Source organism: Triturus cristatus, chromosome 3_1, assembly GCF_964204655.1.
Source record: "Triturus cristatus chromosome 3_1, aTriCri1.1, whole genome shotgun sequence".
Lineage (NCBI taxonomy): Eukaryota > Metazoa > Chordata > Amphibia > Caudata > Salamandridae > Triturus > Triturus cristatus.
Window position 1 is genome coordinate 369639899 of NC_140583.1, and position 19988 is coordinate 369659886.

Here is a 19988-nt window from a genome sequence, read left to right on the forward strand (position 1 = left end):
CCTAAACTTCAGAGAAGCGCCAAGGCAGGCAGCTGAAATGGCACATCTTCAAAGTGCCACAGTCACATGAGACATGTCAGCATCACAAATCGGCGCTCTGCATATTTAGAAACACCACTTCTAGCGCCCAGACACCCTAACAGCAGTTCAGGAAGACTTTGACTGTTATGTCCAGATGCTGGGCGCCCCGGAGCCGAGGTACCCCAGCTGTGCGACCTGATTCACTGCCCTCCCCCTCGCGTGCCTTGCCTCCGCCGCGTGACTACGTTTTACACCAGTGTCCTCAGCCGCCCTGCCCCACCAGTGAATGACGATATTTGCGGGTAAATGGGTAACGGACTGGACGCCCTTCCTGGCATTAAACTCTTAATTACTTTCCTATCGAGGCCACTGCCCTTTCATTTCTAGTTCCCTTTCACAGCGCTGCAGAAGTTATGTTCATTTTCCGGTGTCTGAACCCATGGCGGCTGCAGAAGCGAGAAGAGGGTGTGGCGTAGCGACCAGAGCTGCCTACTTTAGAGCAGGTTCGAGTCTGGGCATCGGATCAGCATCCTGTGATTCTGGGCCATTCACTTAATCTACCTGTGCCTAACAACAATGAATGTGTCCTTATGTAATGTTATGGGAATGGTGCAGAAGCAGGGGTGTATATGGCAACAGATGTTCATAGTTCTTTGTTATTAAGCGATAGGCAGTTTCTAAGCGAATAGGACCACTCCTTGGCATTGTTCTAATTGTTGTCTCAGTTAAATAATCTGCTCTAGACAATAATGTTACAAATGGTGTAGTTTATATATTAAGAGTGTTTCCCACTTTCTTATTAAAACTTTGAACGAGAGGCATTTAATTAAATGTTGGCGTTTTCAAATACAAATATACCAGGTTTTTGGGTGGTGGGGAAAAGAGGTAGGTGGTGGGCTGGGCCGCTGGGAGCCCCCCCTTCCATGTACTTTGCAGGAGGGCCCCCTCAAGTTTAATTACGCCACTGCATCCAGCGTGTTCCTTGCAGCTGGGGAGATTGAGTGAAGGTTTGGGCTCAGCAGGGCTCCTAGACGTAGAGAAAATGCCTTCGTGAATAATGGAGAATAACGGCAAGTGGCTACGTGTGCACACTGTGCAAAAAGACACTTACTCGAAAAGGTGAGCGTACGGCCATCCGTGCGCGTACATAAAAGATGGCAGGTTAAAAGATCACTGGCATCTTGCAGATGAATCTAAAATAAATGGACAATGTAGAGTAGTCTATGATATTTAAAAAGAAATGGTTTGAGATGAAACATCCTGAAAAAAAAGAACAGTGGAATAAAACCATAATGTCAAAAAGGTCATGTGTCCCAGTAGGGAGACCAGGGGGATCCTCAAGCGGCCACCGAGAGTCGAGTTGTCATGGCAGTATAGGAAACAGATCAAATACCTCAGTATGGAGACTAGTATTTCTAATTGTGAACGGCTCTCATCTGCAACCGCAGCCTCACTTTGAGAGGATAACACAAATGAAGCCAGCGGCCAAAATCGGTCCGCGGAAACCATGATATTGCGCGCTGTACGCTGTTAAATAAAGTGCGGGCTGACCGACTGTCCACGCAGGGGACCCTCATAAGAGGGAAGCCCCTTTAGTGCCACAAGATGGCACACTGGGCAGTCTAGTGTTTCCAGAGACCCCGGTTGGGGTCCCCCTGCGCGTCATTTTCGTCCGGTGGGGGGTCGGGGAAAGGTATATTGTCCTCCCCCGCCCCCCTGCGACCTCTTTGTTCCCTCGCCCTGACGCCAACTGGACGCGACCCAGGAGCTGCCGATCTTTGTTAGCATGGTGAGTGCATATCCCCCCTCTCGCCCGTTTCCTCCCCTTCGGGGAGTTGCATCAGGGCGGGGTGGCTTTGCTGTGGTGGGCCACCTTGGTGGGGTTCGGTCAGCTCCCATTTGTTGACGGGCATCTCTGCGGGCTACCCAGGCCCAGAGCGGGCCCTGGGGTTGCCGGTTTTGGGGAATGTGGGGGGCAGCTGGGTTCCGTGTGCCCCCACTTTCCTTCGCCCACCGGCAGACACAGCACCGGAGGGACCGGATCCTCTCCCGCGTTTCCGGGTGTTTGGCTTGCGGGGTCCCCTGCCTCGCGGGCTCTGGGGGCCCAGGTCTGACTAGGCCGTTACGATAGGTGGAGAAGAGGGCAGCCAGGCCTGCGGCGGCTGCCGAGGTCGCGATTGATCTCCGGGGTCCTTTCCTCCCCCAGCAGGCCTTCCCGCCACCCATTTCCACTGCGATTGTCGATGATTTGAGGGGTGGGGGCCCGACCGCGATGTGTTTTGCAGCAGCAGTTGCGGGGAGGGTCAGTAGGGCCTTCTATGTGCTGCCTTGCGGGAGGGGGAAAAAGCTAGTAGGTCGACTCCCATCCGTCCTGTGTGCGGTACGGGTAGCCAGCCTGGGTGATGTGGGGGGACTCCTGAGGCCTTGCGTGAGCGGAGGGAGCGGCCATTTTCCTGTCGTGGCATGTATTGCGGAGACCGCATGGGTGCAGGTTGTCTGGGGGAGGCCATGGCCTCCTACTCGGCGCTTGGGTTGCGGGGGCTCATGGATGGCGGGGACCGCTTGAGTTTGTCCCGGTGAGGCCCGCCACCACCTGTGCCCGCGGCACGATGCGGGCGGGCATGGCCGCCCGCATCGGTTTGGGAGTGGGGGCCTGTGTGCTAACTCGGCGCGCTTGTGCCCAGATGTTTGCGCGATTGCTCGGTTGCGCCCATGCCATTCGGCAGCAACAGTGCTTGTGTGCCGCAATTGTTTTCAGCCTGTAGGGGCTACCTGGGGCGGGCCGGCCAGCCGAGGAAGCGTTCCTTACCTACGTTCGCACCAGTGAGCATGCGCGATGCTAGCATAACTCGAGCTTGCGTACGGAGGGGTTGTGGCCTGGCGGTCAGAGCTGCGGCCCTTTGGCGCGCGAGAAAGCCGTTTCGATCCTTGGTTTGGGCCCCACATCCTGTGATAACAAAATTATATTGACTGAGGGTTGCGGGGCACATGTTTTAAATGTTGTGCGGCAGGGCGAGTTACCCTGGACAGGGAGGTGCGTGCTTACTCACAGGTCGGCAAGCCAGCTGTGGCAGGATAGCTACAAACCGCCGCACGGGGCGTGGGACACGTGCAGCACTGGCGTGCCTGGTGTACGTGGGAGTGTGTGCATCACAGGTAATGTGTTTATGTGTGCGGGAGTGCAGGGCCAGCAGGGTCCAGCTTTGAAGTTAAGCAGGGTCTGGCCTGGTTTGGACTTGGATGGGAGGCCGTATGGGAACACCAGGTTGCTACAGCCTTGGAACGAGTTGAGGGCAACCTTTATGGGCGTAATAGGACCTTAAGGCAGGCAGCAATGTATCATTGGGGTTTCTCCATAAAATTACGTTTTGCAATTATAACATATTTGGAAAGCAAAGTCATTTATATGTATTAGGGACGCTATTTCTGTGCTGGGTAATGGCCATTTATGGGAGGGGACTAACGCAGGATGGACATAGTGGTGGGACGCTATAGTATATGTGTACCTTTTGCAGGTGCTGTCAGTCATTTGGGGACAGCTGCACGGTGGTACGTTGGGTCCACGGCCGCAGCAGGGTCCTGGGTCCCAGGGGTCTGCAGCGAAGAGGCGACAGGGCACTTTGGGTCATGGACGCTGGCCTCGTCCAGTGCACAATAATGAATCTTTTCTTTATTCCAGGTCAAACAAGAATTAAGGATTGCGACGTCGCTAGGGGTCGGACGCAAGAGGTTGGACAGCTTGAGATACAGGTATTGGTCAGGGATTACACCTTTGGGTGGAAACAGGAGAGATGGGTCCGGGTCCCACGGGGGACCACCGGGTTCTATGAGGGCGGGCGTTTAGTGTCTCGCTCGCGCACCACAGTCCCCCGCTAACGTTTCATTTTCTCCCCCCAGCACACCCACTTGTCATCAGCACACGCAGGGCATACTTTGAGCAGCCTTCGGGCGCATCATGCCTCAGGTCCACTCCCGCTATCGCACAATAAGTAAGTATAGGGGATTGGGGGGCAAGGAGCGTCTGGGGAAGCAGGGGGCTCGAGGTGTCCGCAATTTTCAACCAAGCAGTATCATGTTTTGATCCCATAATTTATCTCCTCAGATCAGGGGCCCGTGTGGAGTCGAAGGTCGCCATGGATAGCCAGGGCTCACCCCCCCCTTTTTCCGGAGAGATCCCAGGTGGACGACACGATGCCGGGCAATTCGCAGGACGCACAGTGGGCCAATTTCTTTGAGATGGCCAAGAGCAAAGGCCTGGCATGGGCCAATGGCATCCTGAACGCCCCTGATCAGGAGGACTCTGGGATCGTCGGCGATTCACCTCCTGCGGAACAACAGCCCGGTGCTGAGGCAGGCCCATCTAGGCCCAAGCGGGTCCGCAAAACCCACGTCCAGGGATTTCCCAGCAGATCCGCTGCCACCACCCAGGAGCAGAGCAGTTCAAATCCCCCAAGGAGGTCGTTGCAGCGCTGGGTACGCCCACGCCCCCGGGGCCGCTTACCCCGTTGGACAGTACCGCGGCCCAAGGTAACTACGCCACTAGGGATGAGCTTGCCAAACTCTTGGACACTATGAACAGTTTCATGACTCAGCTTCAAGCAGGTTCTGTGTCTACCAGCCCCGCACTTTTGTGCCCCAGTGGGGGCACTAAGGAAGGAGCCACTTTAGCGGCGACAAGTGTATGGGCAGGAGGTGTGGGTGAGCCAGGGGGGCAGGTTAGACATACTCCGGCAGTGGGCTTTCCTCCTACACCTACGTCTGGGGTGCTTAGCACAGCGCCAACTCCCGTCTCGCTCCCCTCCATAGCGGCCAGCCCAAGTACTTCGACAGTCAATACAAGTTTGGGGGCCACAGCTGTTTTGTCTTCCATCTCGCCCGCTCCCTTGCCCACCTTGGTACTACAACCTACGACTGCTCTCACAGCCACTCCCTTGCCCAACTTGGTACAGCAATTAACGACTGCACCCCTGCTGTGTGGGCATTTTTCTCTAGCCTGGAAAGTACCCCAGGCAGCCAAAGAGGGAATTTGGAGGAGGGATTTTGTGGACATTTTTACCTTGCTAATGCTGGGACAAGAAGGGTTAGACACCAGGAAAATGGGGGCTAAGGAGGATGACAAAAAAGTAAAATATCAGCCGTGGCCGGAGAAGAACATAGCTAACTGGCTAGAGGCCTTCTCCATCCTAGCATCCGTCACTATGGAGAAATTTCCGGAACAGGGACCAGGGTTGGTGCAGTACTCCAGGACCATCCATAACGAGGCAATGAGGTAGGGTGGCATTGGATGGTTGAACTATGACAGGGAGTTCAGGAGGAAGATGTCTCAGTGCCCGGAGATGGGGGGGGGGGACCAAAAAGAGGTCCAGCTTTGGATGGACCATATGGGTTCACGCTCACAGCAAAGTGTAGGCACCCAGGGAAATACACAGGGGGGACAATCGTCTTCCAAGGGGTCATTTCCAACAACCGGAAGGGGCAAACAGTCATTTCGCGGGGCACGTAGGGGAGGGGGACAGAGGGGAGGTTTCAGGAGGTCCCCCCCGGGTTCATGCCGCCTGTTTAACAATGGATCTTGCTCCTGGGGCAAGACCTGCAAGTTCCAGCATGAGTGTAGCACATGTGGCGGGCCCCACACAGCAGTTTCCTGCCACTCCAAGTGGGATAAGCAGCCAGCCGACAAAGGCGGGCAATAAAGTTGAGGCAGGAACACTACCGAGTACAACATCTCTATGCCCCACCCTCCGCACTTGTCTTCTCCCCGCTGTCAGTCCAACTTCCCTCGGGCTTTTCTCCAAAGGCCCTTCCCCTGTCAGCCTGGCGAACATCACGCCTCTTCTTAGACGATACCCCAACGCAACAGATAGCCACAAACTGCTTTTTGGGTTTCATGAAAGTTTTAAAATCCCCTACGTGGGCCCCCTGGGCAGGCGAGAGGCCGACAACCTCAGGTCTGCGAGAGAGCATCCGGAGGTAGTCAGGGCAAAGGTAGAGAAGGAGAGGATTTTGGGCAGGGTAGCGGGTCCATTTCTGCAACCACCACTCGACAACTTTGTGGTCTCTCCCCTGGGGGTGGTGCCCAAGAAGGACCCAGGGGCCTTTAGACTCATTCACCACCTCTTTTACCCAGAAGGGGCATCAGTCAACCATGGGCTGCAGGAGGGCACCTGCTCTGTGTCTTATTGTACTCTGGACGTGGCCTTGGACCTAGTCAGGAGGGCAGGCAGAGGGGCCTGGTTAGCAAAGGCGGACATTGAATCTGCGTTTCGCTTGCTACCAGTCCACCCGAGCAGCCATCACCTGCTGGGCTTCAGGCTAGACGGCAGGTACTTTTTTGACAGATGCATGCCCATGGGCTGCGCGGTGTCTTGTGCCTATTTTGAGGCGTTCAGTTGCTTCCTGCAATGGGCCCTCCAGGATACCTACGGGGTGGCAGGGGTGACTCATTATCTAGATGACTTTCTGTTCATAGGGAGTGAGGGCACGCAGGACTGCAAGCAAGCCCTCGAGGATTTTGAACAGCTGGCCAGGCATTTGGGGGTCCCCCTTGCACCGGGTAAAACGGTGGGTCCAGCACAGGTCTTGACCTTTTTGGGGATAGAGCTAGACACCATCTCGGGTGAATCCAGATTACCTACAGACAAGGTACGCGACCTCGCACAACACATTCAGTCTGTGGTTGCACAGGGCAAAGCCACTCTAGAATGCATTCAAGGGCTCTTAGGAAAACTGAACTTTGCAGCGAGGGTCATACCAGCTGGAAGAGTATTTGGCAGAAGGTTGGCCAGGGTCTTAAGAAAGCACCACATGGTCAAGCTAAGTAAAGGCATGAGACTTGACCTGGCCATGTGGGCGGATTTCTTGGCAAACTTTAACGGGTCAGTAATTTGGAGGGCCCCCTGGGCAGGCAGCCCTGACCTAGCCTTACACACAGATGCATCAGGCAGGGAAGGATTCGGAGCCATTCTAGACAGGGAATGGTGTGCTGAGAAATGGCCCAATGCCTGGCACAAGAAAAGGATCACGTCCAACATCACAGTGCTGGAGTTATTCCCCATTGTGGTGGCTTTCCATTTATGGCCAACAATTCTGTCGGCCAAAAGGGTCCTTTTCTGGTCTGACAATCTAGCGGTAGTGCAGGCCATCAACTCTCAGTCAGCGAGTTGTCCCTTGGTTCTGTGCCTCTTGAGGGAGTTGGTGCGGGCGTGTCTTTACAACAATGTTGAATGCAGGGCGCGACACATTCAGGGGGTGCAGAACACAGCGGCTGATGCTCTCTCTCGTTTTCAGTGGCACCGGTTCCGGGAGGCATGGCCGAGAGCGAGAGAGGAGGGGACACCTTTCCCAGCACACCTGTGGTTCCTGTTGAAGTGGCGAGATGTATGAGGGGCCTGGGCGAGTTATCCTTAGCGCCGGGGACTAACAAGAGATATAAATCCTGTGTGAAAAAATTCTGCTCAATGACGGGCCCATGGGATGGAGGCAATCTATCTTTAGCAGCCAGAGTGCAGTCCTTCATATTGTGGGCTAAAGACAATGGGAAGAGCCATTCCTGGATAGCGGGCTACCTTGCAGCAATCAGCCACCACGCTAGACTCAAGGAGGAGTCAGACCCAACGAGTTCTTTTGTAGTCAGAGCGGCATTAAAAGGGTGAGCCAGGAGCGAACCTAAGGCACCGGATAGCAGGTCCCCTATAGACTTTGAGACACTCCAGGGGATGCTAGATTGGATGAACGAAGCCACTCACTCAAAGTTTGAGGCAGCATTGTTCGCTGCCGCGTTCAGCCTGGCTTTCTTTGGGGCACTTCGCATTAGTGAGTTGGTGGCCAGAGCGAAGAATGATGAGTCTGGGGTGGCTCTGAATTGGAAGGATGTGGTTCTCGCTGGGGATTCCCTTAAAGTAACCCTTTGAAGGTCGAAGACAGATCAGAGCGGCAAGGGCAGGGTTTTCTGGCTGCACAGTTTGGGGGACGGGAGGTATTGCCCAGTTAGCTTGCTCTCCGCCTACACGGCCCTGCGTCCGGCAGCAGACGCTTATTTATTCATACACGCGTACAGCTCGCCCCTTACTAAGTACCAGGTGCAACACATCATGCATGCGTGCCTGGCGCTATCTGGTAACAAGGACCCTAGCAAGCGTTTTTGCAGCCACTCCTTCCGCATTGGGGCAGCAACTACAGCATTTAAGGAAGGCTTGCCAGCAGAGGGTATCAAACAAGTGGGGCGCTGGCAATTCCACTGTTTCAAAAGATACATTCGTCCATGAGCCCACAAACTTTATGTGCTTTTCTGCAGCCCGGTCATGGTGTGGGACGGGGGCTTTGTGTTTTAAGTTACTGTGTACAATTGTGTATGGCCATGTGCCACGTTATTTGGCTTGCCTGCAGGAACCGGTTTCCCGGGTACTGGCGGGAGTTAGTGTAATTTACATGTTTCATTATGGCGTGCTGTGTGGTAATAAACGTTTTACAAACTTCACATTTCTTTATTTACCAGGAACAAAGGTCTGGGTGATTGGCCATTCTGGCGTCAGCAGATTGGCACAGTGGGCTGCGAACAGGAAGTGGAGGCATGGCTATTCAAACACCGAGATAACTTGGCTGGGTTACCAGGGCATGCGATGGAATGGGTTGTTGGACAAACTGCAGCAGAGACTGGGGGGAGTGCCGAGTCCCCCAAACGTGCTGGTCATTCATCTGGGGGGTAACGACCTGATGGCACTAGGTAAGAGGACATTGCTTCAAGATATGAAAGCCACTCTTTGCCAATTAAGCAATAAGTTAGGGACATGTGAACTGTGGTGGTCGGAGATCACCCCACGGCTCCTGTGGCAGGGAGCACGATCTGGGGAAGCAATGGAGGCTGCTCGCAGGAGAGTCAATTGCGCAATGTGTAAATTCACCGAACAAATGGGGTTCGGATTCACAAGGCATGGTTTGCTTCATGTGAAATCCATAGGGTGTTTCGACGACGATGGGGAACATCTCTCCAGAATAGGCATGGACTTGTTCCTCCTTGACCTAGGGGAGGCCCTAGAAATATCAGGATGCAAATAGGAGCGCCGGCCTTGGTGGGGGGCCCTGGCTGCGACGGTCACCACACCCAGGGCTGTGGCGGAGTTACATGGCGATCCAGAGGCGGAAAGGTACTCAGGGGTACCCTCTTCTGGAGCACAGAGGGTGCTGAGGCCCAATATCCCCAGGAAGTCTGTGCGGTGGACCCTGGGGTGCGACAGCGCCCCATCTGTCCTAAGGGCGGTTGGAAACCTGTACAACCAGGGGTCGCTTGAACGCTCCGCCCCTCGTGGGGGGGGCCGTGAGTTATATGGTGGAACAAGATTTCACCGTAAGGGGGAGGGGCTATCCCCTCACCACAACCGCTAAGCACCGATTGGCTAAGACCACGGTGCAAGTTGGCCCATCAGGTGGTAGGCCGCGAGGGGCGGCTTGCCTTTGGATCGCCTGTAAGATAACCCACCATGTTGGCATATTTGGTATGCTAATAAACCTGCAGCAATTTTTTCCACCAAAAGTTGTCTTGTCTGCTTATTTATGCTACCCGTATGTTGCTGCAAGAGGACTGGTGAGTGTGGCTGATATTGGCACTATGCGCTGTGAATTTAAAGACAAAATTAATCAAGCTAAAGCGAAAAGGATTGCTAATGCTAAAGGGCCCCTCACCTCTTTAAACATCCGTACAACTCCAAATCCGGTAACCAAATGAGCTGGCAGTTACAAATTACGTTAAATGGACATGGAGGGTGAGTGTGCACGTTGGGTGCAGCAGCTGAATGACTGCACGTCAGAGGACGTGTAAAACCTGATTACTCCGGCGGTCTGTATGTAGATCATAAACGTTGTGACAAATGCAAGGATTTACTGTTGTGCCAAATGTCTGTGTGTATAAATAAAATTGAAGAATGAAAAAAGGTCCAACAGTTTCTTAAAAACCCACATGGATCGTGCTCATAAACAGGATATTCTGGATGGATCAGAATAGTTTACATGTAGCCTGCATAAATCTCAAATGGAAATAACCCTCATAGAAGTAGATGTATTCACCAAGCCTCTTAGGAGAAAGTTACATTTTGTATACAAATGTTTTAACATGTAGAACAAATGCCTTCTGGTAAGAAACTAGTAAGTGGTTGATGAAAAAGACATAACCATGTAAATACAGAAGTATTATTAACAAAAGTAACTCTGTGTGGTCTTAAACAATATTATTCAGCAGCAAGGATAGACATTTGGGCATATGTACCTTCCAGTTTATTGTTCAGTGTGTCCAATGTATACATCCATTTGCATTCCCTTATGTTCAAAATGGAATTGATGTCCCCACCCCTGTTACCCATGGTCACTTTCTCAAGGACCAGCCATCTGATTCAGGTTTGTGTAGTTTAGTGGTGAAATGTTCAACTAGGGGTGCTCCTACTGTTCCGCATCTGATCCTGCTATGCTACAATGTTGTAGTATTCTTGTTTTTACTTTTTGTCTAGTTTGTCCAATGTACAATTTGTCGCAAGGGCACAGAATGTCATAGATCACATCGGTTGTGTTGCAATTCGAGTGAACTTTCAAGTCTATGGTATGCTGTTTGTAGCAAAATTGTTTGTATCTGAGTATAAAACTCGGATCGTCTGTGTTTGGCATATATGTGTTTGAACATAGCATGCTACAACGCATGCAAATACATCGCATTCCGTAAAAACGCGGTTGTTACAACAACAGTGTTGTTACAACGCGATGCCATTACTACGCAAGTTATTACATCAACTTGCAGTAGATGGCCCTGTAACATTAGGAATGTATAATTTACTATTCCAACTCCAGTCTACGCAACAGTAGGGAAGGTGTTGGAATAGTAAATTATACTATTCCTTATGTTAGAGTGCCATCTACTGCAAGTCGATGTAATGACTTGCGTAGTAATGGCATTGCTTTGTAACAACACAGTCGTTGTAACGACCGCGTTGTAAAGGCATCGCGGTCTAATTACCGCGATGTAAAGGTTGTTTCCCATGCGTTTATAATAGTGTCTGCAATTCTGTCCAGTGTGCCCTTGACAATAGCGTAACGGCCCTGGTCATCTGATGCGGAGTGTGTAGGTGTAAATTGAACTCCCTTCCTAATCAGTAATAAGAATTCCTGGAAATAGGTTTAGTGTGAAGAGGCGATGTGAGTGCTGGCCCATTTTGCGCCCACCGACCGCCCAGTGGAGTGTGCATAGTGCGTTTCATGCAGCAATGCGACTTGGACATGGTGCCGGTCCATGTAGGCAAACACCTGTCTGGTCTTTCTGTAGTTGTTGAGGCCTCACACATTCCAATTGAGGAATCTAATATGCCCTAACGTGTGGGTCATGGTGGTTGTGTGAGCTCATGTGTCAATGCGCACAATTGTATCATAAATATGTGACATGACAATCGCTATAGCACTAAAGTGATACACTGGTTAGTTAGTTAACAACATATACAACTCCCTTCCCCTCCAACTTCAGCATCTCAACCATACTAAAGCCATTTCTGTAACAACAAAGAGAAAGAGAAAATGAGACAAGAGAACATAGAAAGCATATCAAAGAGCAAAATGCAATAAAATCAACAAGTGTCTTTGTCACGTGGGGTATACTCTCAAAGGGCTGTTAGAGGCCAAAGGCCCCTTCCGGTTGCCAGGAATGGCATGTTGGCTATTACAGATAACTTCACCTCATGTGGGCAGGCCAACACCAATTGATTTTACTGCCCAAATATTATGGAGGACAGCTAGCGCCTAAAGAGACCAACACATTTTGGTCACCAGTGTTAATGCAGGGAGCTTATTAGTGTATCCTGAGGCTAGGCCAGTTGAAAGGCCAGAGTATCCCCAGCGTAGTGTGTGGCCTAGTCACCTGGTGCTGGTGCCATCAGTGATCGGTGTGCCCTTTCCACAATGAGTACTGAGGACAGCCCCGCCGGTCCGAAGAGCTCTCGCAGCACTATTTCCGCATAGTTTTCTTGTCTACCAGGGTTGGTTGATGCAGTGTTGCTGATCAGGCCTAATGGCGTGGACATAAGGAGCCTGACGACACATAACCTTCAGTGGCCAGTGCGTAACAACCACGCCTGGGCTCCCCGGGCTATTTATTAATTCACACACACGTCAGCCGGCAGCACGCCGGGATGGCCCATTACTCCACGTCTGAGGGGGTTAAACTGGGACCACTCCTCCTCAGTGCAACATTGTGGGACTGCCCACCATGACAACATTACATTCCTCGTTTACCAGGAGAACAGCAGAACACATACAGAATAACCAAAGAGAACGGGAACAACAAAAAGCGATACACATCAGTCCTTAACAACAGGATGCTTATGGAACAGTCTTACTTGGTCTGCAGACACAGCCACTCTCACTGCTCCGAGGTCGACAGCAGGCTACAAAGTCTCGGTACTTCTGGGATGGCTTCGGGCAAGGCCTCAGGCAGTATCGACTCTGACTGCCTCTCGCAGAAGGGGTGGCTGAGGACTCAGGCAGACTGTCACTGTCTCCGGATGCTTGACCACCCTCGAGCTCCTTGTCTCCCGCCTTCTCCTGAGCTGGGGTGTCCTGGTCATTGTCCGTAGTGGAGGCGGTGTGTTGACTGGTTTCTTCGTGGGAACCATGAGGGCTTCCTGGCTCAACTGTCCTTGGTTCATCAGGTGGCAGAAACTCTTCAGCTTCGTCTTCTGGGACTTTCTTGAAGAACAAAACATTGCTGGTCATGCTTTTGTGTCCTCGTGAGGCTGTCAACATTTAATTACCTTAATTTCGGTCACTGTCCACGGGTCCCTTTCGAAGGGCAACCTGAACTTTCCCCCGGGGTGGCGGTCTCGCACAAGCACTCGGTCACCGACGGCAATCGGGCTCTCTTTTGCATGTCTCCTCTGGGACGCTTCATGGTTGGTCTTCGTCCGCCTTGCTAGTGATAGGTTCAGGGACTCTGCCCACAATGGATGGTTCAGGATGGTGTCTGTCACTGCCCGACGAAAACACTGGCGGCTCAGGGAGATGCCAGTAGTGCAGTGGGGTGTGAGACGGTACTCTCGGAGTAACTGGTATAGTGCTTGTTCTAGGATGTGGCCATCGGTTAATGCTATTTGGATTCTCTTGTTTAAAGTCCGCATCAGACGTTCCTCTTCTCCATTCACTCCGGGCCAGCTTGGGGTTATCCGGCGGTGCTTGATCCGGTGGGAGGTCAGGTACTCGAGTAGCTCAGCACTGGTGAATGGCAGACCGTTGTCTGTCCGGAGTTCTCCGATCAGGCCGTGGGTGGCCATTGTCTTCTCTAGCTTGGGAATTACTTCTCCTGCTAACGTAGAGGAGACAATTTCGACTTCAGGGTATCGCGACAAGTCATCCACGACTACTAGCATGTACTTCCCTCCCGGTAGGCTGCCGAAATCCGCGCTGGCTCTTGCCCATGGGGCACTGGGGCCTGCTTCAGTGATCACTAGCGTGGGTCTACTGGGTAGGCTGGTTGCAAGGCAAACTGGGCAGCGCTGGACAATCGATTCGATCTGTTGATCTAGGCCGGGGAAACAGACTTTGCTCCTGAGGCGGTTCTTTGACTTGACAATTCCCTTGTGTGCTTCATGTGCGAGGAAGGCTGCCTGGTGAGTAAGGCGTTCTGGCAGGACGAGGCGTGGGCCTCTCAGGAGACAGCCATATACGGATACAGACAACTCGTGGTGTACTTGATGAAGAGCCTTCAAAGTGGTTTGGGCTTCCATTGTGCGGAATGGTGTCGGGTTTTGTAACGGTTTCCAGTCTCCTGAGGTGATTGCCTGGATGGCGATTTGGAGGCAGTCATCCTCTCTGGTGGCTTGTATCACTTCATCCAGCGAGATTGGGAGTGGTCTGGACCGTTCGATGATCATTTGCGCGTAGTCTTCTGTCGCTGCCGCTTCAGCAGCTTCAGGCTCAGTGACAGGCCGGGCATGTCCGGATAGGAAGTCCGCCGGATTCCGGGTTCCTGGTTTGTACTCCATGGTGAATTGGAATTCTTGTAGCTGCAGCACCCATTTTTATATCCACGGGGGAGGGCGTGATGATGACCCTTGAAACAGCGGGATAAGAGGCTTGTGGTCGGTTATGACTGTGAACGGGTATCCGTACAAGTAAATGTGGAAATGGCAGCACCCCCACAGGATGGCGATGGCCTCTTTCTCGATTTGAGAACAGCATTGTTCCGTGGGCGTAAGCGTCCGGCTGGCATAGGCGATGGGCCCATTCTCCACAGGTCTGCTGCTGGGCTAGGACCGCTTCTAAGCCCGTGGGGCTGGCATCCACGACCAACTGGGACTCATGCCGGGGGTCGAAATGCACCAGCATTGTGTCAGCTGAGAGAGCAGCTTTGGTGTTGTGGAAGGCTTCCTCTTGCTCCGCTTCCCACACCCAGTGGCTGGTGGTTTTGGTGAGGTCGCGGAGAGGCCCTGTCAGGTCAGAGAGATTCTTGATGAAACGACCGCAGTATCTGACCATGCCGAGGAAACTTCGGACACCGGACACTGAAGTTGGGGCAGGGGCATTTTGTATGTCCTTTACTTTGTCTGGGTCAGGGCCAATGCCTTTGTCTGAGAACCGGTAGCCAAAAAAGCTAATGTCTCTCCTCAGGAATTTGCATTTTTCGCGGTGGATGGTGAGTCCACTGTCTTGGAGGCGGGAGAACACGGCTTGGAGATGTTGTTCCAGTTTGGGTGCGTGCACCAGGATGTCATCGCTCACGTTGAGCACTCCTTCCAGCCCATGGAGAACATTCTTGATGATGTTTTAAAACAGTTCATCTGCGCTTGAGATTCCGAAGTTGAGGCGAGTGTAGCGCCAGAGTCCTGCATGGGTGGAGAAGGCAGTGATGGGGCGAGAGTCCGGGTGGAGTCCATCTTCGAGAACCACCTGGAGTCAGCTAACTCCCCGATGATGTCATCTACTGTGGGGGTCAGGTGGCGTTCACGTTTGATGGCGAGGTTTGGGACCCTCATATCCACACAGATGTGGACCGCTTCCGGTTGCTTCGGTTTCTTTGCGACGACGATGGGTGACACCCATGGAGTGGGCCTCTCACCCGTTCAATGATTTCTGCCCTCTCCAGAAGGCGTAGTTCTACTTCTACTTTGGGGCGGAGGTTGAAGGCAGTCCTCCTGTGGTGGAGGGTGATCAGGACAACTGACTTTTCGATGTGCAGTTGGACGGCTGGGCCCTTCAGGCATCCAATTCCTTTGAATAGAGCCTTGAAACCTTGCAGTAGGTGGTCCAGGTTGTGGGCATGCACGGTGAATGCACGGTGAATGCAAAGTGGACCAGGTTAAGATTCTGTGCGGTGCGGCAGCTGAGTAGAAGCCCCGATCCTTCTTGCGACACATAGACCTTTGCCTGTTGGTGTGCGGCCTCATGAGAGAGATTGGCTTGGAATACACCGCACAGCTTAAGTGGAGAATGGGTGCCGATCGCATAGACTTGTACTTTGGTAGCGCATAGCGCTAGAGGGTTGGGCAGGCTCCTGTAGACGCTGGCAGCCATGAGATTGATGTGGGCTCCTGTGTCGATGAGTGCAGCTACGGCATGCTCCTGCACGTTGACTTTACACACGGGCGCGGCATGTTGGGCACCTGATAGAGCATTCAGCATTCTGACTAGGTGGATGGTAGCACCGTCAGCCTCATTGTCGTCCATGTCACTGTCGGGGGGACCATCGGGGGCAGTTCAATTGTGCTAACTCGCCGTGGCGGGCCATTCTGCCTCCTCCTTTGTGTCGACTGGCGTACCTTGGAGAAATGGTTCAGCTTTCCGCACGCTCTTCAGGTCTTGCCATGTGCGGGGCAGGCCCCTTCGTGGGGGAGCGGACCACCACACCACCCGCATGGGCAACTTCGTGAGCTCTATTGGGTGGACAGAGTCTTTGGCCTGGTGCTCATCTGTTGCGTTTCCTGATCGTCGGTTCGAATGGCACAGACCGGCTCCTCTTTAACCGTTGCAGTTGGCTTGGCGTCCATGTGCGCCGCTCTGGCCTTGGACAATTCTTTGGAGCGGCCTAGCGTTAAGATGTCCCTCATCGACATGTTGTGCTCCTGAAGGACATGTTTGCGCAGTTTGGAGGACGCGCAGCCCTTGATGAACTGTGCCCGGACTTCGTCATCCTCGTCCGGGAGGGTGCAGGTGCTCACTAGCTTCTTCAGCCTTGAATAGAAAACATCCACTGACTCTTCCGGCTGTTGACGCGCCTGGCGGAGCAGGAAACGCTCATAGTCGGGGTTGGCAAAAGGCTCGAAATAGGCCATGATGGCGTCGCGCATCATAGTGTAGTTCCTCGGAGGCCCAGCTTCCCGCACAGTCTTTGATATTTTATGGATACCCGCACCCCCAAGGTGAAGGAGCATGGGTCGTCTTCTCAGAGTCTCTAGGCGCTTGACCCATGCCTTCCAGCGCGCTGGCTGGGAGGGTGGGAGACCTGCGACGGTGAAAGGCTCCAAATGTGGGATGGACGTCATGTCGGTAAGGCAGCAGGTGTGGCTGGGCGGACGGATTACTCACTGCAGCATGCCAGCAGGCAGAGCATGCACTTAGGATCAGCACCGGGAGGGGCCCTGTCAGGTGGGGCAGGCAGTGAGCTCTTGGCTCTGTCGGTGTGGCTGTGATGGGAGAGGCACAATAGGTGGGTGCACACTGCTACAGCAGGGCGTCCTAGCAAGAAGTCAGGATAGCACAGCTCAGCGCCGCGTGGATGGGCAGTAGGAGACTGGGCAACGTGTGGAGCCACATGGTTGTCGCGGAGGCAGTAGGGCAGGCGTCAAACGCCTTGAGGCACTCTGGCAGGCACTTGGCAGGAAGCGCGTGGTGACGAGGGCGCCGGTAGGAAAGCAGCGTGGAGTAGCTGGCACTGTTCTTACCAGACACCAGGGCTGCAGGAGATCCGTGGTGAGGCAGGCTTGGTGCCGGTAAGCTCGTGGCTGGTGAGCACGCGCCCGCGAGCGTGTGCGGTATGTTGAGCAGCCACTGGGAGGTGGGAAGTGGCACTGGGAGCCGACGCCGGAATTCCACCGCACGGGCATCAGGCGCCTGGCAGGGCACGATGTGTGAAGGCCACAGGAGACGCGGCTGGAGCGCTCCTGGATGGCGGTGTAGGCGGCAGGCACAGCAGACGTGCGGCGGCATGGCGGGGTGGAAAGACCACCTCGTCGCCAGTGTAGAGTTGCTGATCAGGCCTAATGGTGTGGACATAAGGAGCCTGATGACACTTAACCTTCAGTGGCCAGTGCATAACTTAACCACGCCCGGGCCGGCAGCACACCAGGCTGGCCCATTACTGCACGTCTGAGGGGGTTAAACTAGGACCACCCTTCCTCAGTGCAACATTGTGGGACTGCCCACCATGACAACATTACAGTTGACTCAGGTATGCTGGTGATGTGACAGTTACTGCGGCACGAGCGCGCATGCTAGTTTTCATTTTTTTGTCCTGAGCAGCTCTGACACTTTTTCCATATTTAAACATTTGGTAGTGATGGCCTGCACGTCGTCCTCAATGGCAGATATGCGCTGTTCCACAGCTGCTTGCTTATCCAGCTTCATTACCATATTGTCCATTCTAAGGTTCAAGGTATCTATTCTAGCATCAATGGACTGCAAACTTTGCTGCATTGCTAGAAGTGTGGTCTCTAAGGATGAAGTTGGCGGAGTGGATATTTATTGATCCGAGTTTGATAGGGCATGTTGTTGTGTTCAGGCTGAGTGGCAAGAATCGAAGCTGAATCGGGACTGTTGTTTTCGCATGGTGAGGGGGCCACACCAGTCTCTTGTGGTATCACCCGGGGAGGGGCAGCAGCGTTATCAACAGATGTGGTCCTCAGGGATTCCCGAGAGACTGAACCCAACTCCCTCAGTGCTAGAGCACCACACCACACACTATCAGATAGTTCAGTGACCACCTAGCAAGATGGTGCGCACCTGTGCAGGGGTAGTGCTTGTGAAGGTCCCCTTGAGGGCCACAACAATCCCCCTATGCCGGGATGCAAGCATGTGCATGCTTTATTTGCCACTGCCTCTCATCCCTGCTGCTGTTCCACTGAAATAGCTCATGCTGAAGCTTAGTGTTCTCGGATGCGCTTGTGCAATTCGGCCATGTGAGGAACATGCATGAGGTACTAATAATTCACACATTTTACCTTGATGCTATGGTAAAATGTAACTGTATTTTCTTAATAATAAAACCTTATGCTTGTTGAGGAGTACCATTATTCATGACATCCCATAAGCTCAGCCACTGCCAGCGCCACTGAACACGATTTCAGTCATTATGGCCATTGCTCCTTAAGTGGCTCTCGATCGGAGTCTGAGGATGATAAATTATTTGCCACCTTTTCCAATTCTTGTATGGATTAATTATATTATTTATGTGGAAGGATGTGTGTTGTGTAACTCACCTGCACTGGCAAATTTGTTCCTATCCTTATTGGGTGATAATGTTTAGGTCTGGCCTGTCAATTTTTTTTGTGGCATTGGCTAGGGAAGAGCAAGGTCTTTGCCGTCCTTTTGAATTCTGGATGGTTGTCAGTTGATCTTATCTTTATTGGAAGTGAGTTTCAGATTTTTTCACCTTGTACCAACCATTCTTGTAGGTGGTCTTTATAATTACCTAAGGACCAGTCCGGGTTGAAGTGCCCGTTCCTGAGAGCATCTCTTGAGATTTACTTGTAGAAAACTAAGCCCTTAGTGTTTTTGGCCTTCTGTGTAATGCAGTGGACCTTTAAGGTGGATCTTCTGCTGATGGGGAGCCAGTGAATGACTTGTAAGGCAGGGGAGCTATGGGCTTGTAGCTTTACAAGTGGGAGTTGTCTTGATGTTATATATTCACACAGGCTCTGACCTTGCAGAACTAAAAATACACAAGTTACTATTCTCCACTGCACCAACCAAGATTTAATTCTGTTTCCTGAGGCAAGCATGTATTTGTGAATCAGACTGCATAACCCGGTGTGTTGTAATTACATAGCTCCTCAATCCCTGACAGCACAGCACCCAGGGTAATATGCTGCCTCGCTAAAAACGTATAAGGTCTCAAAGGCGAGACCTGTTGGCTATGCCAATGCTTGTTTCTTTTTACTTACTGGCAGAATGACAATAAAGCCAACCAATAGTATGCAATGGATGGGCTGTTAGCCCGCCACAAACTAATATTATGCCTTGCAAAATGGGCTGTCTAGTAGGCAAGACTTAAGAATCATGCAGCCCTGGAAACAGTCCGGTGACTCTTATGGTGGTACAATGGACATTGTGATGACACCTGTATTCTAGATTGTGATCCTGCCACACCATTGATGGATACTGCTGCTATGCTCTACAACTTCACATGTGTGGAGTGTGGGAAAAGTAAAGGAGATGATCGCAACTTTCATTTTCAAATGTTCATACAATTATGTAATCCTTCTCCCCTGTGCATTCAATATTCAAAGAGGCTCACAATAAAACAGCGTTTATTAAATATATAATTTTATGGTTAGTGTATAATTCACCCCATGATTCCTGAGCAGAGGGTAACAGGTCATTATGTTTTAATTATATTAATAAAACCTTGATTGAAGAACTTAACATATCTCAGACAATATCCATATATATATATCTAAATTCACTTAAAAAACCATAGGTTTCACACATGTTATAGTTAGGTGGACATTTCACTCGTAAAAAACCAATGAAATTCCCCCGTTATAGTTAGTTCAGATAACTATAACTCGCACGCCCGCAATCCACTGCTCATGACATCACATATTACATCACTCATGACTTGGTCAGTGGCATCACTCATGACATCACTGATGACATCATCCTTGTGATAGAGTGGCGGTCGCGCGAGTTATAGTTATCTGAACTAACTATAACGGGGGAATTTCATTGGTTTTTTACGAGTGAAATGTCCACCTAAATATAACATGTGTGAAACCTATGGTTTTTTAAGT

At 52.1% G+C, this 19988-nt stretch overlaps 1 protein-coding gene across 4 annotated transcripts in view; it reads left to right on the top strand.

Annotated features, from left to right (window-relative positions):
• Window positions 1-19988, top strand: part of LOC146860290 (uncharacterized) — a 135844-nt gene that overhangs the window by 30372 nt on the left and 85484 nt on the right. For 2 of the 4 annotated variants that reach the window (XR_014979127.1, XM_085646333.1), the window contains 2 exons: window positions 3701-3771; window positions 8516-9521. Coding sequence is in view for 3 of the 4 variants with exons in the window: in XM_085646333.1 (XP_085502459.1) it covers window positions 3701-3716 (16 nt within the window). In the remaining variant the exon portion in view is untranslated. Of the gene's footprint in view, window positions 1-3700; window positions 3772-8515; window positions 9522-19988 lie in introns of those variants that run through there. The other 2 variants (XM_085646332.1, XM_085646331.1) reach the window with 2 other exon arrangements.